The 26,079-nt window shown below is 47.0% G+C and overlaps 1 protein-coding gene across 9 annotated transcripts in view; it reads right to left on the bottom strand.

Moving 5' to 3' along the window:
* DOCK7 (dedicator of cytokinesis 7) overlaps positions 1-25,838 on the bottom strand; it is a gene marked incomplete at its 3' end in the record, with an annotated part of 97,705 nt that extends 71,867 nt beyond the window's left edge. For all 9 annotated transcript variants that reach the window (XM_084290990.1, XM_084290993.1, XM_084290994.1 and 6 more), the window contains exons 1-6: positions 25,705-25,838; positions 17,581-17,686; positions 3,617-3,792; positions 3,354-3,422; positions 542-671; positions 223-435 (exon numbers count right to left, since the gene is read on the bottom strand). In XM_084290990.1, coding sequence (XP_084147116.1) covers positions 223-435; positions 542-671; positions 3,354-3,422; positions 3,617-3,792; positions 17,581-17,686; positions 25,705-25,742 — 732 coding nt within the window. In that variant the 5' untranslated portion in view covers positions 25,743-25,838. The remainder of the gene's footprint in view (positions 1-222; positions 436-541; positions 672-3,353; positions 3,423-3,616; positions 3,793-17,580; positions 17,687-25,704) is intronic.
* Positions 25,839-26,079: the final 241 nt, after the last annotated feature.

Raw genomic sequence — 26,079 nt, 5'->3', positions numbered from 1 at the left:
TGTTATAGGGGACTAGATAACTGTAAAGTAAAATCTTCAGAATGTCGTATGTATGGCAAGACAGCATGCTGAAAAAAACATGACTCCAGCAAAATAGCAAAGGTTCTCATGGAAATTAAGCAGAGATGGTCTTAACTCCTTGAAATAAATTGCAGACTGACAGATTTCACATTCCCTATATCCTCCACTTTTTTAATCTCACCCACATCCATACAAAAATACCTCATCTGGTGCTGGGTGTAGTGCAAAAAGCTCCTTATGCCTATTGGACTTCCTCTGATCTTCATTGTGGTGGTCGATCTCTTCGTTTGGGGTTCGGTCCAGTAGGTTTGGGAGAAGTGCGTCTGGAAGGGAGTTCTTCAGATCAAAAATACTGCATGCCCAGCTGCCCCGGGGAGTGTCATCAATCGACATTGAACGTCGCTTAAGGTCATCCTGGGATTCAACAAATTAAAAGCAACTCATAATGGGAAAGGGACTGCACTTTTAAAATGCAACTATAAATCAGGTTTTATGTAGCAATGTTTCAAAGGTACATTACTTGTTCGTCCTGGTAACTGTTGCCATCTGGAGCTTCATCGGACTCAAAAACCTGTTTCGGGAGCCCCTTTTGCCTCTCCTTCTGTTTGTCTAAAGTGTTGGGATTAAAGCCAGTTCCCAATTTGTGATACCTAAAAACAAAGTATTGCAAGTGCACTGTTAGCATTTTTTGATCCCAAACCCAGAAGCAGAATTGCAGAACAAGCCCAGTATTATCAGCGTGGGGCATCTCAAAGCATGAACTGCTCTGTGCAAACAGTATTTCCAGTCACTGTCCGCTGTAGCTGGGTAACAATCCAACAGCCAGTATTCCTGTAGTACAGTGTGACTCTGTTCAATTATAAAGCCATGCTGGGTGATGTCCAGGGAAGCATTATCAATGCCCAATTATGGGCATCATAAAACGTGCAATTGTAGTGCCAAGCTTAAACCAACAATAACGCGGGGATGGAAAGCCAGCGGTTCTGCTGAAGCAGGAATTGGCTGGCAGCAGAGAATATTAATACCCTGAAAACCAACACATCAGCTTCAGGTAGGACTGCATGAAGCCTGAGGTCCTGAGCACGCTGGAAAACATTTGAGTTTCTGACACCAACTAAAATGAGCATCTTCCCAAAGCATCTCTATAAACAGGATCGGGCCCTTCAGAACAATGCAGAGCTTAAGAGCACTTGTTAGTAAACAGTCTGTCTGCTGTTGCTGACAAGATCAGACCTCTTTGACTAACAAATTTTTGGATACCAAATGGCACTGTGTCTATATTTACCCACACATATGGCCACAGCCACAGCGCCCTTACAATACAAACTCTTAAGTCAGTTCCTGAAGTAGTGCTGGGGTCACATCTAGAATTAATTGTTCATATCCTGCCCTGTTACTAAAATTAACACAGAAGGATAAACAGGCATGGCATATGCATGGACGTGCTAGCACTGAATAATGAAAGGGAGGTGAAAAAGCTGGAAAGTATTTTTCTCACTAGGCTATACTTCCTGAGACCTGAACAATGCGATCTGCACAATCCTTAGCCAAACATTTGCATTTCAAAAACTTAAATTCGTTCTAAGCCAGAAATGGCTTCAGAGATGCTTGTGGTCATTGCTGTCATCAGTCTAGCATACAGCAACTGATGCCCTAAGGTTGAAAAATAACATTCTATATTTTTTTCAGTCCAACAAAAAAAACTTATTTACCTTTTCCAATACTATGGAACTATTCACTTAACGGATGGATTCCTCTGTCCCCCAAAATATTTTGGTTACAAAGAACCGTAGACAAAGATTGAAATAAAGAATTTTTGCCCTGGGGTGGGAGAGAAAGGAGGATGGCACACCCGAAGTCGTGTTCTTCTAAAGCTAGAAGAGCTGGATTTTGTGCCCCCAGAGCTAGCCAAAGCACCTGTAAGCATCCAATAGGATAGACCAAGGAAACCTGTTACCACTATCAAGTAACAGATCCCTGGTTTCCTAGACAGCAAGACTTTATGTGAAAAACAATTCAGTTCTTTCCAGCCAGGCTTTTGGGCTTCTCCTCTGTTCCAGCAGCAACCCCTTCATTTCCACCCAGTGCACTGACAAGATTTTATGGCAGTAAAAACTGCTGTGAATGTTTATAGAAGCGCCTTTCCTCTTCTGAAGGGGTAAGAGTCTGACTGCGGCAATCACTCAGTACACACCCTCAACCCACTCAGGCAATGCTGATGTCTTTACCTGCACTCCTTCCTGTGTCTGTGGACACAGACCACAACATGCAGCTGACCTACACAGGACAGAAAGCTTTACTATTTCCAACTACAGCTCCTCAGTGCAGGAATCACAGCCAGGTACTACAGATACCAGTGAAAGTCACTGAGAAACTGAGACGTGTGCTTGCTGAGTGGGTCACAGTGTCCAAGCCTACTGCTCACAATGGCTGGGAGTTAATAAAACATCTCTCTCTGCCAGGTTTCTTTTTTTTTTTTTTCTTTTTTTTTTTTTTTTTTTGTGTGTGTGTGTGTGTGTGTATGAGATTGCAAACCACATTTTTATTAGGTCATCTTAGCACCGCAGAGCATATCTTCAGCATCCCCTGGAGTGGTGCTCCGGACAACATTAAACCAGTGAATTGTAGCAACTGCCACAAGGGCAGAGCTGTAGCCGTAGTCAAGTCATTTTTAGGTGATGCACATCACATGGATCACTTACTCCTTGACAACAGCTCTTGAAGTCATCAGACCTTCAATCATCTGAGAGAGTATATGTTCAAAGTAAAACTACTCAGAAACTTTCCAGCGAATTTGCATAAAATAGTCAATGCATGCATGCTGCCTAAACAGTTAACTCATTATGTAAACATTGTGATAGTTTAAATATTAACAATCATTTCTTTAAACCACGTACTTTCTCAAAGTGTCTTTGTGAACAAATAAACAGGGCAGAATACTGTGCCTTCCGGTGCTTGTGCCTGCACGTGAACCTTACATCTTTACAAAACTGAAAGAGCTAAAAACATAGGAAAGCAAGCACAAAGTAAGTGATGACAGCAATTTTACTTCCCTAAAATAATTTTACATTCCTTAGTTTCCCTATGTTCTAAAGGAGCTGCGGTTGATGAAAATGGCCTAGATTTTCAAAACTGTCCTAAGGGGTTTGGATGTATATGAGATCCAATTTTCAGAACACAAAGCATCAGTTCAGCTGAGCTGGGCAACTAAAAGCCAATGTACATGAAATCAGTACCCAGGTCAACCATTTTTGAGCCTCCTCATACCAGTTAGCCACCCTGAAAAAATTTGAAATATGAAATCAAGCTGACAAATGTCACAGGGTACTTACTTCCTATTCACAATTGCCCAGTCTTCCGTGTAGCTTCTTACACAGTCCCTCACATGAGGGTCCATCTCACTGTTAAAAGAATAAAAACAAACATTGTAAAATCACAGAAATGATACTGCCTTTTGACCATACTGGCTTTCCCTTAGGTTTGTATGTGCTGTTTCAGGCATTTATGGACAAGACGTCCAGGCTTCAGCCTTGCAGATGTTCCAGTGCAGAACAACTAAATCTCTTGGGTGAGCTGCAACCCTGTCACCTCCTACCTCTCTTCGGGAACAGCCGACACGAGCGTTCGACATTCTCGGGGGGTGTACACAACCTCAATGTCATCAGAAGGAAACTCAAACAAGTCTCGCAAGGGGCCAGACTCGACTGGCATCGGGTGTGCACTAAGGTATTCCTCCAAGTCAACCGGCTCCACAGCTTCTGTAAGTGGCACCTGGGAAAAGACGAGCAATGGAAGAGTCTTAAAACAAGGAGAAATAAAAAAATACACGGATGCATGGTACTTGATTTCTAAACCAGCTCTTCTGCCTTGTTGTGGAAACTTAATCAGACTATAATTAACCCCAGTGATTACCTATGGTAACCTAGTGGTAGCAGTCTTAGTAAATACATCTCATAATGCTGTTTTTCATGTCTTATCTTTTATCTGCTATTTCTCTAGATATTCCTATTACGCATATCATCAAAATCTCAAAAACAAAACAACAACAAAAACACCCACCTACAGATTTCCCTCTATTTTCAAGAAATTCATCAGTTTGCCTCAAAAGCAAATATTACACTTCATTTCCCATGTGTGTGTGACTTTGGATTTTTTCTTACCATGCTGCTGCTCTGATGCAAAAGGAACCTAATTCAAGAAGCAAAAAACCCTTTCACCCTCAGGCACAGCCCACAGACAGGAATTCAAAGCATGGGCTGATTTACTAGGAGCTCATGAAGTCACAGAATTCTGAAGATTAACATTATTTTGAATTAAGTGACATCTCTGGGGATCACAAAACACACTGTTTGTCCACCAATGGTGCAAGTTTAACTACCTCTTCTACCTGACGTTAGGACCTTGTGCACCAATATGACTGAGTCCACACCAACAAGGGACACCACTCTAAGTGAAACAGATGCTTAAAAAGCTTCTCCTGGGCACAAAGCTGATGCACAAAGCTGGCACACAAAGCACGAGGAATGATTGAGCAACCACACGTGCAGAGCAGCAGCAGGTTTCACTGGATGTACTGATCTCACCACACTGAAAAACAGTGATTTTTTTAAGATACTTAAGAAAAATCTGCGTAAACTGAATATATACATTACATAACTGTGATTTTACATATGTATACTACATAGATACATACATATTCCGATTTAGGCACATTATACTATAAGGCTGCACATAAACATAGACATTAAGAAAATGAAACACTAACAGCAAGTTTTGAGGAACCTGTTTCTACAGCAACTGACAGCTTTCCTAGAATTCCCTGGCTCATTCCAGCAAGACTAAATGGTTTCATATGAGTCACAAAAACATATCAAAATTCAGCAATTTGTTCTCTACTACTTCCTCTTTCCTGTCATCCAGATGATTTCTGTGGAACAGTGATCTACCCATGGCTTGTCTTCTATTGGAGATGACTTTAAAACGTAAGTACTAAGTGTTCTTATTAAACATGCTTCTCAAAAATTTTGTTATTTCAACCTAAAAAGTCTGCTTTTTAAACTTCTATTGCCAAAAAGTTCTAAAATAAATGAACTTTTTGTTCAGGGAAAAAGACTTGGCTAGCACAGCAGGTATTGAAAGAATCTCTCCTGCCACAGCCAACCTCAATGAATACTGTAATTTTCTTATAATACAGAAGGCCAAACCTTCAGCAGGAAGGTGGCATGGCTCCAACAAAGTCAGGTGAGTTAGCCCAGATGACTTCATGCCTGATAAGAATCTGGTTCACACAGAAAAGTAGAATAAAACATGTCTAGAAACCCAGTATTGATTCCTGCAATTTAAGTAAAAGGCAGAACTAATTTCTGTGCAAAGAGATGCAATGTAATCATCGTGTATCTAACTTCAACCCCACAACCTTTTTCCACTTCTAAGCTTTGATTTTGGAAACAAAGTGAAAATACATAATTGCAGAACTTTTCAAAGGACAAACCACATACTTTTAACTGTTTTTATAACTGCAAAACTCAAGGCAAGCAGAACTTGTCTTTGCTCTTTCCCACTTTACAGGCGACATGTCATCACCTCACACTATATGTTTCTTTTTATACGTGGATAGACCAGCTCCACATGGCACAGACAAGTGACAAAACTTACAGCAGTAAAGTGTGGCAGTTCATTGTTGAGGAATTGCTAGAAGTGCATGCTTTTTTCCAAAGAGCTGCTACATACTACTACCACTACTTTGTGTGCACTCCTTTGTGTGCACACAAAGTAGCTGAAAAATCCACAAATTCCACTGAACCTCCAAAGAGTAAGAATTTAGAAAGGGAGACTTCTTGTAAATGAAGACTAAAATAACATCACTGGGCGAAGGCCACAGAGCTTTGGGGTGACAGAGATGTGGGAAAACCTTCACTCAGTCCCTCCCGCTGCCAGTCCAGTGCCACAGCAGGCTGGGGGAGCCCCTCAGGGTGACTTAAAGCTGCTTGGCTCACCCTATTTATAAGCTCTAACATTTTAAGACTTACTTTTGCTCTTCCTGCCGACCCCCCTTCCACACTTTCAGCTTCAGAGCCCACCCACCATTTTCGTGGGCTGCCTCAGCAGAGCGGAACTGACCGTGGAAACGTTAAGTTTAGATCAGCACATATTAATTTACCTACACGTTTTCCCAGGCTAATAAAGAGGCACCTTTTCCTCATTCCCTCTAGTCTTTCACATTTCCTCATTCACTGATTAAGTACAGAAAAATACAGAAGACAAATAAAAAATTCTCTCTGTATTAATGCAGATGCTGCACAGGACTGAGCGGACACAGGGCAGGGACTGCCAAAGCTGCACCACTTTTCCCAATTCCTGGCATTTTACAACCCAAATTTCACTCGTCCAACAGCAGCATCGTGATGCATTTGACAGAAGGAGAACCAGCTGGCTCTCTAGCGAAATGGCAGCAGTGCTAGTGGGGCGACACAGTGCCAGGCTCCAGGGATTTCCAAGCCCTTCGTACACCTCAGTTTTAGGCCCAAGGTTACACTTCACAATTTTCCAGTTTGTCTGTTCAGATAACTATTGTACCATGAAGATGTAAACAAACATAAAAGTCAAACCCAGAAGCCTGTATTAGACTCACCATCTGTGCAGCCAGAAATACTGTCTAGCACCTGAGTAAACAGGCCAAACATAAATTCATGGCTATGAAGAGGAACTACTTCGTGTCAGACTATTGGCAGATAAAAGGCAAGCACATTATTTTAAGCTTTAGATATTTGTGGGGGAAGAAGTGATGAAAGAGGAGGAGGAAAAAAGGATGAACTAGCGCACCAAATGGAAAGTGAACCCAAATGGCATCCCTGCGTTTGAGCTGAACCACCACAGCTCCTCGATGGCCGCTCACTGCTGACAGCTTAACTTGGCCCATCCTGCTACACACTCCTGCATCCCTCTGAAGCTGTGGATGAGACCAAGAACAAGAACAGTATACAAGAGGCTATTTTTCTATTACCTGCAACCTAGCCAAAGCATCAGCTGTCTGAAACTCTTAAACAAATACATCAGGTCCAGGGCGCACACTGAAGGAGTCAGATGAGTTCAGATAAAGACCAGGTTATCCAACATAACCATCCCACCTTCATCGCTAACCAAGGTGCAGAACCTGTTTTATCTCATCGCTGAGTCTCCAGATCTAGTCTACCTCAACAGCCAACTCCCACGGCCTAAGATGACTGTGATACTTTCTCAGTGTATGGGAGTTTCGTCCTTACCCTTGTGCATCATTCTGATGTATGGCTGATCTCCAGACTATCACAATACCAAGCCCCACTTTCAGCTGCATATGAGAAGGTTTTGAAAACTGCTGCTGCACAAATGCAGGGAACATGCGAGGAGCTACAGAGATATCCTCTTCCAATGTCCCTGCCCATGGCAGGGGGCTGGAACTGGATGGTCTTTAAGGTCCCTTCCAACCCAAGCCCTTCTGTGATTCCACACTGCTGTTTGCTGACAGGCCGGAGACAGAGCTCCATCTTGCTAGGTGCCGCCAGAAAATGCCTTTTCAGCTCGCCCTGGCAGCTCCTAGAAAGCAGAGGTGCCTCCTCCATATGCAGATGTTCTTTCTTCATCAGACTCCAGATAACACAGGGACAATTTCAGTCAAGTATCTGCCAGCGGGCAGTCCACCTACCAACCTGCTAATTACACCTTGCAGGAGAACGAATACCAGAGCACTGCTCTTAGGAAATCGCTCACAGGGTGTCTGCTCCCACCAAAAAGTGTTTAGGAAGCCCCTCCAGAAACTGAAGCTGTGCAGGAGCTCTGACCATCTTCTCAGCTAGGACTACAGAATGATTTAAGTTAACAGCGAATACATGCTAAAAATATGCAAAGGGAAGCCTGCTCTCAGCATTGTGATTATTGCTCTTTTAAAAAGTACTCCTTGATTTTGCACAGCCTGTAATTAAAGATCAATTTTTGGATAGACTTTCGGATAATTCCTTAACACAGCTTTCACTCAGTCTTGATCCCTAGGGCCACTTCACTCACAGCAAGAGCTCTTCTGGGGCTACAGAAATCAATAGGACTATACAGGGGGAAAAGGGACACTTGGTGTGTCTACGAGGGGCACAGCCTGCTCCCTTGCCAAACTAACACCCAACACGACATACCGGTAAGCTGCTGGTACAGCAGAAATCAAACAGTCCATATTTCACACTTACACATCCCAATCACCCCAAATCAAACATCACTTGCAAGCCATGGTTCTGCAAATATCCTTAATCTGACCAAGGGCACACACTCTGTCGGCTTAACTAATACACCAGCCCCATTGATTTGGCTTATATAAATTATTTAATGCACGTATTCCATATGTCCATTTGTGCTGCTGCAGCTCTGGCTCTCAGTAGTTGCACTACAAAACCCTATTTCAGAGGTTTATAACTCTCCTGAAACAGGGACAGTCAAGCTTTCTTCTTTAAGGCTGTGTTATTCTTCACTGTTATATCCCCTTAAAAGCTTGAAAATAAAATTTCGTTTCCTATCGACTTTGTCCTTCTCTAGACAGTAAACATAGTATTTTGCTGTAGTTTTAGTGCGCCACTAGCCAAAATGTGTCTCCCTCCTATTATTTCTTCTTCTGAGCACCCGTGTCATCATCATCGGTTACAGAGGCAGCACCTGCACAAACCTGGTGACAGGGGCATGAACCTCTGCTGGAGGACAGGGCAAAACCCCACGGAAGGTAACGCAAGCTCCCACTTCAGCCACGCATCTCACCCAGGAGCTGCAGGGACAAAGGGCTAACACACAAGGAGCTCTGCACCTGGGGCACCACGCTATAAGGCTCGTGGCCTTTTCTGCCCCACCAAGGAGGCAAAAAATAGGAAGCAAAGGGCAGAGCCACCCTGAGGTGCCGGCCTGGTGTGGCTGGCAGGGACAGGGACAGCAGCAGCCAGCGGCGTGCAGGACAAGGCAAGCACTGACCAGGCAGCAGGGACACTTTCCATCAAGGCACTTTTCCATCACGCTCAAGGAATGACCAAAGGAGAAGTATTTAATTAGTGTACCATTTCATTAGCCATCATTATGGGCCCTTGCCTGAACAACCTTCCCCTCCAGTTTGCTTCCTTAATGAAGCAATTACGTCTAGGCTAGTACCTAAAAAATTAAGGTCTGTTGTCCTGAGGACTGCACAGAAACCCGGTAAGGGATCACAGCAGCAGCAAGGGCAGAAGAAGGGAAAATTACCATCTCCATCTCACAGACAGTGACTGTAGCACTGAAAACAGCCTGTATAGATCACTGCTGTGCAGCCTGATGCCCACAGGCATTCAGATTTTTGTCTAAGGGACTTGAACCTAACTTCTCCCTGCACAAACAGCAGGGCAGAGGGGAGATTTCTGGACCCTATTCATTTCTAGACCCTATTCCAACAGTTTGTTGCCTAACTCACACATATCATACGGAGCACCATGGGTAGTCTTGTGGGACACACACTCAAGTCCAGCTATGATTTTGCAGACTTCCTGCTAGCATATGTCAACACAGCCATGAAAATCACAATTTCCTTCTCATTTCCTCCTCCCTCCCCTACTCACCCTCCCAAGATGCTCATTCTTATGAGGGGTCACAGCAGCATTTTAATCAGTTATGGCACGATGGGTTGGCAGGACGCATCTAGCAAAAGGGATTTGAACCCAAGTTCCCCGTGTCCCAGTCCAAGACCAATTTTCTTTTTTTTTTTTCCTTTTTCTCCTTTTTTTTTTCCTACTCTCCAGGGGCACAGACCCAGTCTGCATTTGTCTTTGAGGATCACAGTACAACTTAGGGCCCTGTAAAAACGATATTGGCAAAGACTGGAGGGTTGTGTCTCCTGTCTCCTGTGTGGGAGTAAAATTCCCGGTGCGGACATGATAAGGGACCTTGAAAAATTAACCTCGCAGAGCTCCTCATCACGAGGAGGATCCTGACTACTAGTTTTACTTGGCACTTTTTCAAAATCAGGGTAATTCTTGGTAATTTTGAAAGTAGGACAAAGTTCCACCTTAACTTCAATACCGCCTTAAATATTAAACAATTTATAATGTGCTAAAACTGCAGCAGATTGCGCCAAAGCTTCAAATTCTAAATTAATACCAACTTCCCACCCACGGCCTCCCTGGGCAAAATCTTGGAAGGACAGAAGAAACGGATTAGCATTTCAAAGCTGAGCCCCAGCCTCCTCTGAGCTATCCCTGGGTCTCCAGGGCAAACAGGCACTTCCCTTGCGGAGCATTCAGGAATGCAGATGGCCTGCTCCTGTTAGGCAGAGTCCCCCTGAAAGGCAGACTGGTATCTCAGAGAGGTGCAGGAGCAGGCAAGAAATCTATCTGATGGACCGCAGAAAGGACTCGGTGTAAATCTGGGAATACGGGAAATGTGCTGCTAAAAAAAAAATAAAAATTGCAGGCAAGTTAGAGGAGGTAAGGGTTTAAGTATATTTGCTAAACAGAGACATCTGGTTTGGTTTTAATTGCAAACTACAGGCCATAGTTAATCTAAGAGGTTCTGAAACATGAGCAATGCAATATTAACCACTGACAATGCTCAAGGAATTAAAAAACATGTTCTGCTTGTGTAAACTACATTTTGCTTTGCTGTAACACTTACTCCAAAAATGGTCATCCCTGGTTCCAAATTCTAAGAATCCCATTTTCTTAGAATCGTCGTTTGTCACTGCTGCAGTTTAAGAAAATCCATACACTTAATTTCATATTCCTAATGACTGGTAAGCACAGAGAACTCCTGCATTTAAATTCTCAGCTGCATTTGTAATATATGGAAATATTCAAATGAGCTAAGGAGATTCCTAGGCAATCTCTGCTTTTCATCAACCACAGCTGGCTACCAACCCTCAGCGAGGATGACACCTCCTCAGCCAGAAAATGCAGTCCCTACCACATGCATGCAGGCTGCCTCTGGAATGCAGCTTCCTATCTCCTGCTTTGCCCTCAGCACTTCTTTTGCATGGTGTTTTGAAATATGTAAATACTACAGAGAATAGATGATTAAAAAGTTCTTTATTTCAAACTGCAAACGTACTACTGCTGGTGAAGCTAAGGTCCACTTGGTCCAACAAAGAATCTTCTTCAAATAAAGGATATCTTCATCTTACTCAAGACACTGGTCTAGGATAGATAGAAACCCTCTAGAAAAAAATACATTTTGCTTGAAAATGTGTTTGAGAAAATGACCTTTGTGTAAAAGAATATGAAAGTTATGTTCCTTAAGGAAATTCAGTGATATTTAAGGCACACTGTTGTAAATCATGAATCAGTTTTCCTCTGTGCAAAGGAAAAAATATCTATTAAATTCCCTCAAAAGTTTCTGTAAGCATTCTATAAGCAAAAATTTCTACAGGCACTTACCATTGAGTTTTGGATTATTTTTACAGACAAGACCAATGATCTGTAACTGGTGTCAAATTCGTATAATGTCACAAAGCTTGAAATGTGGAAAGCCTCCAATGAAAGAAAACATCTGTAAATATACCTAATACCTATCTAAAGAGGATCCTACGTATAACTAACACCCAGTCTCAAAACCAGTCAGAAGTTTTATGTACAAATATCACCAGGTTATTTGCTATTATAATTGGCTGCTAATGTAAGGAGCCATTAGGGTATAGAAATATTAATCAGAGATTAATTAGTTATCTGGGAATACCAAAGCCGCTTCTTACAAAATGCAGAAAACACGAGCTATACCTCCAAGGATGGGTAAGAAGAAAGTATCTTCTTTGATGACTAAGATTTATGTAATTTCACCACAGGAGTATTTCAAGAACGGAAAGACTTTGATATAGAAAATGCAAGTGCTGAGACAGATCTGAAAGAGATCGCTACCCTCTGATAAACTGCACCGAAACCGAGAGCCCCGAAACCGAGACAAAGGAAACATCAAAGCTCTCTTCTTAAAGAGATGAAAAAATCAAGCACAGTTTGATCAGAGCCTGCAGAAAACTCACAGACGTTTGGCAGAAACAATATATCAGAGCAGCACAGCCAGATCCCTCCGGACCTTGCTGGTTTGCATTTGTGGGGAGCGAAGCATCAGCTAACGAACCATGCTTTGGGTACGGATGGGCACAACATCTCAACGCTGTCCTGAGCTCCTGGGGAAGCCAGTAGGAAGCACCAGCACCCGGCCAAACTGCTGACCGACGATGCTCTGGGAGCACGTTGGACCTTCAGCCTCGGGTCTCCTGTTCCACTGCTCAGAGCTGGCTGTTCTGCTCCTGAGGATGTGTCACAACGAACTTGAATAAACAAAGACCAGGATTTAATTGCATTTTTAGATTCTGAGTATTTCTTAGCAGGCCTGTCGTAATGCTTCCTGTAAGTAAGTGAACTGACTTGGTGTAATAGCATTTAGTTAAGATTAGTTATCTCTGCTAATGTTTAAACTGCTTAAATTATTGCAGACAAACAAGTCTCAGCAGCCGTTCCGTGAACACCAGGCTCACCAACTCTATGTAAAAAGCTCAACTCCTGCAGCAGGACTCTCTGCTGATCCCATAACCAGTTCCTAGCAGTTTGGGTTCACTAAAGAAAGCGGCTGCACCAGAGCAGAGTTAACTGTGAGCAAGCCCCAGTGGGAGGAGGCAGGGAAGAGGATGTGGATGCCTCTCCCATCCTCCCCTGGCTGCCGAGGACAGACCATTCAGCCAGGCAGGGCACAACCTCCAGGAAATACATATAATGGGAGTCACTATTAAGCCTTAATCAGCTTTGAGAGAACATTAAGACTTGGCTCATTTTCCTTTTCATTTTAGTAATTTTGGTGATAAAATTACTTGGCTCTGAACACTTCAAAACGCCCTTTTCTATCCCGCATAGGATATTGTCAGATTTTCCCTTGCAGTGTTTTCCATTCATTTGCATAAATTATCTTTTCTTCTTCTCTTAAATGACGCTAAAATAAACAATGGAAATATCCAATTACACCATATTCTCTTATTTAATAATTAGATACTATCTTTGCACTTACAGAACCCAAGCCTGACATCCAATAAACCCGCGACAAAGCTTCAATTAGCCCTAACAATGCCCATAAACCTGGCGGTGCTCTACAAAGATACATAAATGTCAGCACCTTTATTGTACATGAAGAAAATGGTGCGCTGAAAGCAGCTCAGATGCGTGGTCGAATCACATCATGTCCAAGAATCCAGCCCCCCTTTATTCCCTGACTAATTAGCATTTCTCACACCAGTGTTCCTCCTCTTAGCAGTGCTCAGCTCTGCAATAACACACACCAGCAGATAGGAAATATCACCTCTAGTCCTTTGGAAACAGCTGTCATTTTGCTGTAAAACTATTGATTATACATACCTCCTGCTTCTTTGCAAGTTCTGTGAAACGCTGGTCTTCTAATTAAAATATATCGCTAGAGGGCTTGTGTTTTTTTTAATGAAAAATTTCTTTTTTGGAGAAAAAAAGTCAACCTTCGGACAACCACCAAAAACACATCAATGACTATGTTTAGCACTCAGAAATGAAGTATTCAGAAAGCCAAGATTTTACAAGTCATTGGCTATGTTTAAAAATATCAGTGTCATCAAGCAACAACAGTTGCAGAACACAGAACAAGACAACAGCCCAACTACACATCAGGAAAGGAAGAGAAGCCCATGTACCTAGTGCTTATTTTCTGTCCTTTGATAACATCGTCTGCTCTCATGAAAGGCCAGCAAACACAGGGGAAAATTGGAGTATAGGCCCATTTGCAGCTACAGTCCTAAACTCTACTCTTAAACCAGAGCAGCACAACAGACAGCCATTAAACAGCAGCCCAAGACAGAGAAATCAGGATGCTGAGAAAGCTTTGAGTCACTCCACCAGCAGCTAATGGCAGTCTGACCGCTGCCCAACCACCCAGCTGCATCCAGGTAAAAGCACTGCAGCATCCTCAGATGCTCCGCCACACCGCAGCGTTCGGCATAAAGGAGAGGTGCAAGGGTCAGCAGGCAGAGTTAACAAGCACCGGAGCACAAGGAGTTGCTCAACAGAAAAAACAAACTTGAATAGAAATGAAAGTGGTTAGTCACGAGGGACTATACTAGCCCGTAGTAAACAGTCCGGTTCATCAAATAAACAAAGTAAATATCCCGTCCTGCAAGATGCTGGGGAATTCTTTGAAAAGGAAGCGAAAGATCTCTGTTTTCAGTGAATTCAGTCCCATAAATTGTTCTTAAGCAGCTGTTCAGTGGGAGCTGGAGAAGCCCAGGCTCCCGCAAGGGAACACTGAACCTCTCGAAGCACAGAAGACGAGCACGGCCCATGGCTTATGATCCTGAACCCAAATAGCAAGGTGTAAACACACACTCTACATGCCAGTGGATTTAGAGGGACTTGCAGAAGTAGCTTCAGAAAATAAAAGCTCCTTCATCGTACTAAGACCTCGCCAGCTCCTATTTCTCCATAACAACCTGTCAGCGCCTCCTCTTCTGGATTTCAAAAAGAAAAGCTCCATGCTGCAAAGGTTGCGTCCTGTGAGATCCATTCAGCATGTCAGGGCACACAGGAAAGGCCTCTGAAGGCTTTGGACCTGTACTTGTGGTTTGAGGGACATACAATTAAACTCAGCTGCTCTCAAAGTGGCAGAAGGGCGGAGGTTGACAATAATAAATTGCAAGCTCCTGTACAGTCAGCCAAAAGCAGCATCTCCTCTCCAGCTCCACCAGATACAAAATTAGAAACAGTTCTGGCAGCATTTTGGCTGTTGCTTGTGAAGCAAAAGGAAAGAGACTTGCTAAAATTCAGCTGACAGTTTTTGCATTTATCCTGGGTTCAACCACACCCAAGTCTGTTGAGTGTGAAAAGTTCCTGTACTGGCTTCAACCAGCAAGAAACAGAAGGGCCAGGCACACGCAGCACTCGGCCTTTCATTCACAAAACCACACATTTCTGCTTACAGATGCCTACATCACACTGGATACGATCAGATAACAGCAGACTCACAGACGTGTTACCAAAAGCAGCTGCTGCTGGCAACTCACAGCAGAGACTCAGTGGTGTGACCTCATCTGGACTCATCTATCCACATAAATACTCAGGATGATGAGCAAGATGCACTGGATAGGAGACACCACATCTGCTTTACCTCTACGAGTCCTCCAGGTCCGTGTCACACACTCAGCAGTATAACTTGGTGCCATTGTGGGCATATCCATCTGAAACTCCATCACTGCATTATTAAAATGTAAACCCACGCCACGAATCCTACCGTGGGTTTTTAAATCCATACGGCTATGCAGAACTGCCATGCAGACCTCCATTTCTTCACCGTGCCAGTCCTATGACACAAACTTCTGAACTGCATAGCAAATTGCTCTTTCAGTTTAACAGCAGTAATGCTTTCTCTCTGCAAAATGTATGTTATCAAACAGAACAGGCAAGAACAGCAGATGCTGACGATGCTTAAGGGAGAGAAATTAACCCAAAGTTCCTTAAAGGAAACCTCTGCCATACTATGCAGCCTCAGGACAGAGATTCATGGCTTGCCTAAACACACTTCTCCTACAGAAAATCCCCTACAAACTATCTCTCCGTGTTAATTGTACTTCTGAAAGCATCTCTGCTCAGCACAGAATTTAATATGACAAACCAGCAGCTAATCCCATCAGCCGTCACACAAGGCGGTTTGATAGGGAAGGTTCAAAGACTGCTTCCAGTTAGCATGACCTTTGCCAGGATTTTTAGAAATTCTTGCGTAGACATACCAGGAAACACAACAGCAACAGGGTAATGAGAGACACGAGAAGCCAAGAGAGGGCTGACAATGTTGGGACTGATAAATCAGATCTGCATGAAGAATTGTATGTGCAGATCAGCAGGGCTGAAGCTTTGAGCATGCACACTGTGATGCTGGCAGAACAGAAAAGATTAGAAGTAGAAAGAAAAAGTGGAAGAGATGACTCATGGAGAAAAGGCAATACAACCGATGAATAATAATTATCAAAAATAAATCAATAATATCTTCTGGCTGAAGGACAGCTTGGAGAGGTACACCGAGGAGATCCAGCTTTATGAGAGCAATGGGCAGCAGAAGGGCAATTCACCCAACTTGTTCCTGGGTGAGACCACGTGTGAGACCAGTGAGGCCCAGAAGTCTGTGGGATGGACTCCAGTGGGTCCTTGAGGGGCAGCTGCCTGCTCCTCAGCTACCTGTTGCTGCAGGGAAGTGGGCGCGTGACGCAGAGCTCCACCCAGCCCCATGCTGCAGTGCCTCCCTTCTCCCTAATGACTGGATTATGCAGAAGACAGTCAGATCCACAAAGTCAGGGCTTTGCCTTATCGTTCCACACCCCTGCGGAGACTGCTGTCATAAAGCACTAGCTGGACACACCGCGCTCGTTAACCCCTCCTGCTCCGTGCTCACAGCATTGAGGCTGCACACACAGCAGTGTCAGCCTTCTGGTCTTCTTGGACACAGGTGATGTCTGGGGAGTCAACATCAATTCCAGCCCCTCCAGTCCCCAGCTATCCTGGCACAGCCCTATCTCCTCAAAGATGAACTTGCAGCCTGCAGTGAAGTCATTCTAGTTGACTAGAGGTCAAGTTAGTCTTTGAGATCCCTTCTGAGATGGTAACAGCTTTAAGGATGCGTGTGTCTTCTGGAGGAGAGAGCTTTAATGCATTACACGGGACACAGCAGCATACGAACTGATGGAACTCTGCAGGACACTACCCCAAAATGAAAGAAGAACTCCTGTAACCTCAGAATGCTTGTACAGATTACCAAATTCAGGGCGTATTTCCAGCACTGCCTGATCTAATCACCCCTCTCTGAAGAAAGCGAGATGCTACAGTATTTGTTTTCGAAGTGACTGCTGCAAAAGAAACTGCTACGACCCAGAGCAACAACCCAAATCCAAGTAATGCTTCCAAAAATACAGTTCCAGCCTGAAAAAAGTTTGCTTGAAATTTATACCACCATGCTGAGTAAGTTTTGAAGGTTACTGGGTGGACGTGCAAGGAAATGCACTTTCAGAGAGGGCGAACCTCACAACATCACCTACCTTTCAGCCACTCTTGAAAGGGGACTTTAAACACGTGAATAAATACACATTCCCAAAGAATGACCACATTCAAACTTTCTCCATAACATTTTAAATTCCTCTGAAGACCACATGAGCCTCATAACTGTGGTCCCAAACTTGAGAATGATGAGAACACAGATACCTGAAGAGCACGAGCTTGCAAGGAGCTCTTTGTGGGGAGACCGAGATGTGCACGTGGAATTTAATGTCCAGTGCAAGCTGCTCTGGGATAAAGCAACCAAGATCTGGTCAAGGGAGCCCCTGAGTCCTACAAAGCTTCTGCAGGAACATGAACTCCCAACCACACCAAGTGATTCGCAGGACACAGACCTCCAAAATTAGCATTTTTCTGCACAGAATTATTTCCCTTGGTGTTATCGGCTTAGGTCAACAACCTGTCAACAGACCCCAAACTTTCTTTTCAAACGAAAATCAAACTGTGCACATCTCTTTCACTCTCCCGTGTTCCGAGCGTTACTTACAGTTGTGTGATGAGAGACGCTGCCTCCGATATTGAGGTTTTTGAGGAGCTGGGGAGACCCTCCATACTGCCCTGAGATCTGCTTCCTGACTTCAGCAGCTACGGTTCTGAAACGAGACAGGGACAACGTCATCTCTGGAAAAGAATTACAACACAGACCATTTTCCTCTGCTGCTGGAGTGAAACCAAGCCCTCAGTGCGCTGGTTGGAGTAAGAGCATCACCAGACCGCGTGTATTAAACTCCTGGAGAATCACAGAATTACTGCAAGGCTCCACATCCATGTTCTTAACAGCAAGTGCATTTTTTTTTTCCTTTTGCAAACTGCTCTTTTGTGCATACACATGGCAATAAAACACAGGACACTGAGCACAAATAGATGTGTTCCCAGCAGGCTCTCTCTGATTCTCACCAAGGCAAGCTCTCCTCCAGGGCTCTCGATACCCCTTAGCAGTTCCAAGCCCAGCCACAGATCTGTTCCTGTACTCTGCTCTCTTTCTCATCCCTCACTAATTCTTGTTTGCTGCAGCCCCTTCCCACCCAGCACCCAGCCCCTTCGGCACTCAGCTCCGCGGCAGGGTGGGATGACACGCCACGGGACCAGCACAGGGGAAACAAGTGGCCGGGTCACCACAAAAACCTTTCCCTTTTCACAAAGAAAAGGCAGCAGTGGACTGGTGACTGGATATGCAACTAGCAGGGCACACAATGCCTTGTGCCCTCCACCGGACAGAAATCCCAATGCCGGGCAATTTTTCTCACCAGCGAGGGGAAACGCACGTCAGTCATCCCACGGCTGGAGGGTGAAACACATCCAGAGCCTCTCTTGGGGTTTTCACTTCCCCCAGTAAAACATGCACCAGTGAAAGCACAACCTCGGGGCAAAGCCAGCGAGGGAAGCCCTCAGCAAGCAGCACATCGGAGAGGGAAATGCCAGCAGCCACGTGCCGCGCCGCAGCTCGCCTCGGCACAAACGCTTTTGTTTCAAAGCGAAGCCCAAAGCCCGGATTCTTCCCCCACAAAACCATTTTGCTGTAAAGCTGCTGACCAACCCCCTCACCATACCCTGGGCAGGAGGAGGGTGCTGCTGTGCCTGGTTTGTGGGCCACATCTTGCTGCCTGCAGCAGCACCGCAGCCCGCCCTGCCTCCCAGATGTGTGGTGTCCAGCTCCACGGAGATGAGAAGCAGCAAATAAACCAGATGTCCCCATCTGCGAGGGCACGGCCCTGGTCAGGGGGATTTATTTCTGCCAAATCAGCGATCTTTGCAGGAACAGCCATGGCGCAGGGGAAGGTGCTGCGTGCCACCACGGTGTGAGGGCTGCTAAAACCCTGAAAGGGGGTGAAATCCCCCCCCTGCCTGGCCCAGCCCAGGGATTGATGCGGTGGTGGGCAGGGATGGGGGCAGGTGGAGGCACCTGATGCCAATGGGACAGAGGGAAACTCTAAAAGGGAACTCGCTGGGGCAAGGAAGCCTACCGTGGGGAGCAGATGCCCCTGGCCCTGCTCCCCCCAAGCACACACCCCAACGTGCACACCCGAGAGCAAACCATGCGTGCTGCTGGTACCTCCAGCACAATTTGGGATGCATTCAAATGGCTGCTTGGCATGGAGAACGTGACACATCTGGGATGTAAACGCTGCCCCGCGTTGCAGGTGATCTGTTTTAAACCTGATCTCTCACCCCGTGCAGTTCCTCACGGTACATGGAGGATCAGGACCTAGCACAGCGCTGGAAAAACTGAACATCTTTCCCTGCTTCAAGGGACACGCGCTGTTTCCAGACGGAAAGTACAGCCCGAGGAGGAAATTTGTTCTCAGCTGTGCAGGCACAGCCGATGGATGCCCACACGTGTTGCTCGGTGAGGCTCCTCCTGCAAGCAGCAGCTCTTTACGAACCCAACGTGCCTGTCCAGAGGTTCTCTGTCCTTTCTTCTGGCCCAGCTGGGACCTGTCAATGCACCTTCACTCCCCTACGGTTGTGTTTTACCCCAAACTGGAGGAGAAGCAAGCTCGGCTACAGCTACAGCGCTGCTCAGGGGCATGAGTCTGCATGGCTGCGATCCCGCTGCTCAACATCATCCCTGCTGGGAAGGTCTCTTGATGCCCAAGGGGGAGAAATGCTGTAAAACCCAGGGGTGGCACTGCTCAGCCCGGCTTCTTCCCGTGTGCTGTGCGTCGATGGCTGCTCATCTTGGCGTCCCATTAAAAACCTCAAGGAACACAAGAAGTTCCACTGAGGACTATCGCAAGGACGAATCACAGAAAGTCCTAGCTGAACAACATCCAGTGTGACCACGACTGGCATCGTTACCCCCAAGTCCCAATGCTCCCCCATTTAGCATTCAAAACAAGCAACCAAACCCTGCTTATGTGAGCAAGGTGGCTATGGCCAGGCCTCAGATTCCTGATGGGTGCTTCCAGGACTTCCTACACCTCACTCCAACCCCACAGTCCAATCCACAGACCCTGCCAGTTATCTTTCTGTACTACTGCATTCACAAACCTGCTGAACTGCTGGAAAGCACCATGCTTCTGATGCTTAAAAGCCATCTTCTAATGTAATGAAGACACCAAGTGTATTTATGTCTGGTTTTGTGGCAACGTCATCGGTTCGGTCCAAGAGCCCTGTGGTCCAGCTGGCAGCCTGGCCTCGTAACGCTCTGCTTCATCCCCATCGCTCACTCCAGGTGAGGCCTGCCCAGTGCTTTGCAGAACCAACCCAACCCTTTTCTGTCGAGCAAACACCTTAGCTGACAAATTTTAGGATGGGTTCTTCGTGGCTTCATTGCACGGGTTCACCATCAGTGGTAACGTAGGTGGCTTCCTCTCCTCCATCTCCAAAAACTCTTTGTCCATGAAGAGTGCCACCTATTCATGACCAGTAGGTCACGTTAGAGTACAACCCTAAACGTTGTTTCCATTACAACTAGAAGCTAGGCTTCCTACACCAACTTGGGTACGCCGAATGCAACCAGAAAAAAGAAATAAATCTCAAAATAGTCTCCAGCTGAACAAAAAATCCATTTGGCGGAACAGAAGAGCCATTAAAGCTCCTGATAATTAAAAGGACACATAAAAAACTGCCTCTTTAATAGCTGTCTTATATTCAGCATGTAACCTGGGATCCTTAGACAAACATTCCAGTTAATTACAGCCCGCGGTCTCGCGAAGCCCAGGGTCTCTATGTTTAAAGCACGCCTTCCCCAGTCACTTCCTTTCTGACCTCCTTCACTGGTTAATTATTGTGTGTGCATGTGGTTCACACAGGGAAAAAGAGAAAAAAAAAAAAGACAAAGGAGAGGAAAAAAAAAAACCCTCGGAGCTGGCTTATACAGCAAAACACGACTGGCCATTTTCTCAGCGCTCAGAGCCGCAAATGAAGTGAAGCCATTGGTTTGCACGTCTGTCCTTCCTCGCTGCACACAAAAATATTCCTGCTTTTATGTGGCTCACACCCTGCCAAAATCAAGAGATGTTCCTTTTTGTTTTTAGCTTAGGAAACGTACTGGAAATATCAGTTTTTCTTGTCGTCCCAAGGAAAGGCTCACCGAGACCTCGCAAGGATCTTAGCATCCTTTTGACACTGGATGCTGGGATGTGCCACCCGAGGGGTTAGGAGCTTTTCCCTTTCACAGAAACAAATAACACAGGTCAAACAGAGCTGGCAATTTTTGCCCCAAACGGAGCTTAGCAATGGGTTTCCACTCAGACTCAGATGTTAGCACAACTCAGTGCTCACTCAGTGTCCAGCGACTGACTGCCATGCAGCGACAGCTGTCACTTCTCACTCCTCTGTGAAAACGCTCAGCTTTCCTGCCCCCGTGTAGCAGGAGACATCGTTCTTTTTCCATACACTTTGTGGAAGTCTCTCGTTTCCAACAGACGGCTCCGTCCAGGCTGTGAGTCACCAGGTCCACGGCGTGGTGCACGAGGGAGAGCTCTGGCCCCGAGCTGCCGTGCCCTGCACGCAGCCTCCCTCCGAAACCAAAAGGCTCTGCTTCCTCCGGAGTGACTTCCTCTCCTTTCGAGCAGAATGGGTTTGATTTACAATCTGAAGGGGAGGAAAAACCCTGCCCGATGAGTGCTGCGGGTGAGTGTGGGTTTTTAATTGGCAGAGAAGATGAACAACAACATGTTCCCTTTTTCCTTACCACTGGTTAAAGCAGCAGTCACCGTACAACGCGACCTGTGGTGCTCTCCTGACAACATCTGAGTATTTAGGCAGAAAGGATCACCCCTAGGCTGAGCTCCCAGGAGACTCGACTGTGGAAACCACAGGACTGGATCCTCCAGAACTCCTTCATGGCTCACGTTAAAGACAAACAAGGAAGCCTAGGCCAAAGCAGCAGCGCTAGTTGAGCCTCAGAGAGGAGCTGCTCTGCCTTCTTGCCTGCACCAAGCAGCCGGGGATTTCCGTAAGCCTCGCAGAGCACCGCTGACTCCAGCACGAGACATCCACAGCAGCTGAACAGGGCCAGCAACGCAGCTTTTGGAGAAGAGGGAAGAAGCTCCTGTTAAAAAGACTTTTAATTATCTGTGAAAGCGTTCTGACAACGCAAATGGCATCTGGACAAAGGAGGAGAACAGAGTGCTCGAGCACCCTGCCGAGCCCAATGTACAAATGTACATTTAGCCTTCCCAAGGCTCCTCTTGCAGTACCCCATCAGCGTGAAGGGAGCTTCTCAGAAATGAGGCACTAGCTCTGAATGTACCAAATACAAGAGTTTTGCCCTCAAAGCACGGGCATAAAGACAACAAGCTGAGAGGACTCCAGAAATCTGTCCACATACAGTGTGAAACCTCGGGAAGGTGGGAAATTTCTGGATCATTTATGACACGAGAGCAGGGCCAGCTCCTTCCAGGCAGGGCTCTGCTGAGGATTGCGGCCCCAGGCAGCAGTGCCATGCAGCTCCAGGTGATTCCCCTTCATGCAGAAGCTCCTGGGGGCAAGCAGGTGGACACGGGAGGGTGAAAAGTGTTTTCTCCAGATGCCACCAGACGCCAGGAACAGGAAAGGTGAAAATTCTCATCAGGAGAATAAAAAACAGCAGTAAAAATCACACTGAGCTTTGCGTGAGGCTGAAAGGTGTGGTTAAAACTGAGGGTAAGGCAGGTGCATTATGAGAGGTCTGAAGGACCCTGATCAACCACAAACAGGGAGCAGGGAAGGAAGAACAAACTCTTCCAAGGATGGACACCTTCAGAATGGCAATGGTCTGACCGAAGCAGCAGCTCTGGGCTACGTCGCCCAGTCTCGAGATGGCTCATGAGCAACGCGAGGGCACTGAAACAGGGACTTGTATGAAAGGCTGCATTCATTTGCCTAGCTGTGTATGCTGCGTGATGTTGAAAGAGAGATTTTTCCTTTCTCTTCATATGAATTCCAACCAAATCTGCACGTCCTTTCCCCTGCAGGCCCCTGGGAAGACTGGAGATCTGGGATCCAGCCTGCTTCAGAGCCTGGGACGTTGAGGAACTCGGTACTGACCTTTCTGGAGGTTTTGCTTCCACATCCCATTTCACATGCGACACCATAACCAGAAAAAATATGGGGATGAGAGAAAGGGGACACGTGTAGGGGACAGCACAGCCCCAGAGGGGCCGCACGCAGCACTCAGACAAAACACTCAGCCCTTGGTGAGGCAGCTTAGCTGGCTCAAGAGTAACATACTGGTGCTTGTCTGGCTTTTACTGAAAGCTCTTAATGCCCGTAGTTCACCTGGCTGGTGAGGATCCTGCCTTCTGCTAAATCCTTCTAGTCCCTCAAAAACCATATGAGCTGAACAGAGGCACTACGTAGAAACACATCTGTTCTTACACAGGGATGGAAAAAATAGCGTACAAGCAACTACAGAAGCCTTATGATATTCCAGAAGGATGTTCCAGTAGTTTAATAAAAAAAATCATTAATAAAATATTTTCAATTAAAAATTAACAATTTCAGGCAAGATTTCAGGTATTGTTTACCCCTCTACGGCAAGTTTAACTTGAGAGTTTCTTCTGATAGGGTCAAGAAGAATGAATAAGTACATGGGGTGGCCAAAGTTCAAGCTAAAAATCTCTTCTGGTTTGAAGCCTTCCAATAAAAAAGCAGCCTGACCTGGTCAGAAAGGTATCTTTTAACAGGCTGCCTTCAAAAGGTTTTTTCAAACTGCCGCAGAAGTCACTGATAGCTGCTAACCCTAACATTTAAACGTGCCAGGAGTAACAAACAGCCACCACCCGACCCCGGAGTCCTGCGTGCACCCTTGAGGTTCACCACACTGGTTAAATGGAGCACAGGCAGTAAATCAGTGCCGTGAAGACCGCATCTGTGGTCTTTCTAAGAAGCAGAACAGCCAACCTCCTGTCTCGTTTCTACTGTAATAACCAGCTTAGGGACTTGCATCTCTTTGGTACACAGGCCTTAAAGTAATTTACCTTCAGGGACCTGCAGTCCATCCCATTTGAATTACACACTTTCAGCCAGACCAAGAGCGGCATGACCATTTCCCGTGAATAAGACAAATGGTATGTCTACCTCAACAAGCAAGCCAAACCGGAGGGCAGAGCGTGAATATGGGATGGATCTATTCTTCTTTAAACAATGGAACGGGGGAGGGCTTCCAGCAGCCACCAAGGCAGCTCCTGGGACTTCCGTACGCTGCTTGCTGGGGAGCAGAGCCCAATCTCTCAGCCTGGGGAACAGGAGCACGCAGAGCAGCACTTTCTGTGCCAGCATGAGGAGGGCTACAGCTCAGTCCGAGCTCCTCTGGCTGCATCTTCTGCCCACAAGTGGGACTCAGCCCACCCCTGCCCGCACGCACACGCTGCTGCCATTTGGTCGGCTTGAAAACACCCCAGGCGGCTTAGATGCAAAGGTACACAATGGTGGCACAGCTGCAACCCTGACGGCCACCACCCCATGAAATGAACGTGTCTGTGCTGCTGCGTGGTGAGCTGACTGCGCTGCGAGCAAGGCTGACACAGGCAGAAGAAAGGAGCACCACGGTGGTGACCCCAGGGCCCTTTTTATTTAACCCCAGGGCCCTTTTATTTCACTTCCCGCCGGGGCTGCGGGACTCCAACGCTCCTGCTTCCAGGGTTTGTCTCTCATGTGACTATTCCTGTGACTACAATCCCAGCTCGAATGGTGTGGCAGCGAATCCAGCCCTCTCCATTCCTCAGACCTTGACCTGCCACGTTAACCCCTGGCCGGAGCACACCCAAAGCTGCAGAGAGGTGTGAGAGGAGCAGCGTTTTCTCCCCTGCCTTCAGATCCTGCGTGGGGTGGGATGGACGCTGCTCCTCTACCTCCTTCCCAGCCTCTTCCTCTGACCGGCTTCTTTTCCAGTGGCCTCTATCACGATTTCTGCAACTGCAGCCGGCTGGACCTGCTGTTTTATCACTCAGTGGAACAAAAACGATCCTCTTTTCACTTCTCCCCACAGCCTCCCGGTGAAACCCACGGCTCCCACTTGAACTCTGCCCCAAGCTCCAGCTGGGAGGGGAGCCAGGGGCACACGGGGCTCCCCGGCCAAGCCTGCCTGGAGAAAACCCACAGCTCCCACCTGGACCTGGAAGCCTAATTCTTACGGAAAATCGCAGCAACCTCAAATATTAACAACAACAACATCTAACGCGGCGCTGCTTGGCATCAAACGGCTCCACGGGGCTGACAGCAGCAGCCCCCAGCCGCCTTCCCCCCCCATAGCCCCTATAGCCTCCCACAGGGGCTCCATTTCCCCACGGGGCCGGGGCTGCAGCAGCGCGGCCCGGCAGGGAAACGCCGCGGGGCGCCCGGGAGCGGCCGGCGCGGCCTTTGTTCGCGGGCAGCCTCCCGGAGAGCCGCCCCCCGCCGCCCCCCTCCGCCACCACCCGCTTGTAGCGGGGGAACCGCGGCCCCTCAAGCCCTGCCCGGCCACCCCACACCCCGCCGGGGGCAGGCGGCGCCCCCCGGGGCCGGCACGGAGGGTGGTGGCGGAGGGAGGGAGGGAGGGAGGGAGGGAGGGAGGGAGGGAGGGGGGGGGGGACACGACCGCGGGCCGCGCCGGGCCCGGCTTCCCCTCAGCGGCTGGAGCCCATCCCCGCAGCCATCCCCTCAGCCTCAGCCGCTGCCAGCCCCGGTGCCGCCGCCCCGCTACCTGCTGATCTTCTGGGCGAAGGCACGGCGCTCCGCCATGGCCGCGCTGAGGGGCCGGGGCCCTGATGCTGGGCGGAGGAGGAGGCGCGCACCCGAGCGGCGCAGCCGGCCCAGCGCCCTCCTCCTCCTCCTCCTTTTTCCTCCTCCTCCTCCTTTTCCCTCCTCCTCCTCCTTCTTTTTCCTCCTCCTCCTCCTCCTCTTCTTCCCTCCTCCTCCTCCTCCTCCTCGCCCTCTTTCCTCCTCCTTCTTCCTCCTCCCTCCCTCCGAAAGGTCCCGACCCCTCGGCTCAGACTCAGAGGGGGCTCCAACTCGTGTTGTTTTTTTTTTTGGGGAGGAATGCACAAAAATAAAGCTTCTTCGGGGCTTTGAAAAAACT

The sequence above is a fragment of the Netta rufina genome (genome assembly GCF_964035555.1).
Source record: "Netta rufina genome assembly, chromosome: 8".
Taxonomy (NCBI): Eukaryota; Metazoa; Chordata; class Aves; order Anseriformes; family Anatidae; genus Netta; species Netta rufina.
Note: the sequence above shows the minus strand (reverse complement) of the source record. Positions and strands in the feature narration are given on the sequence as shown.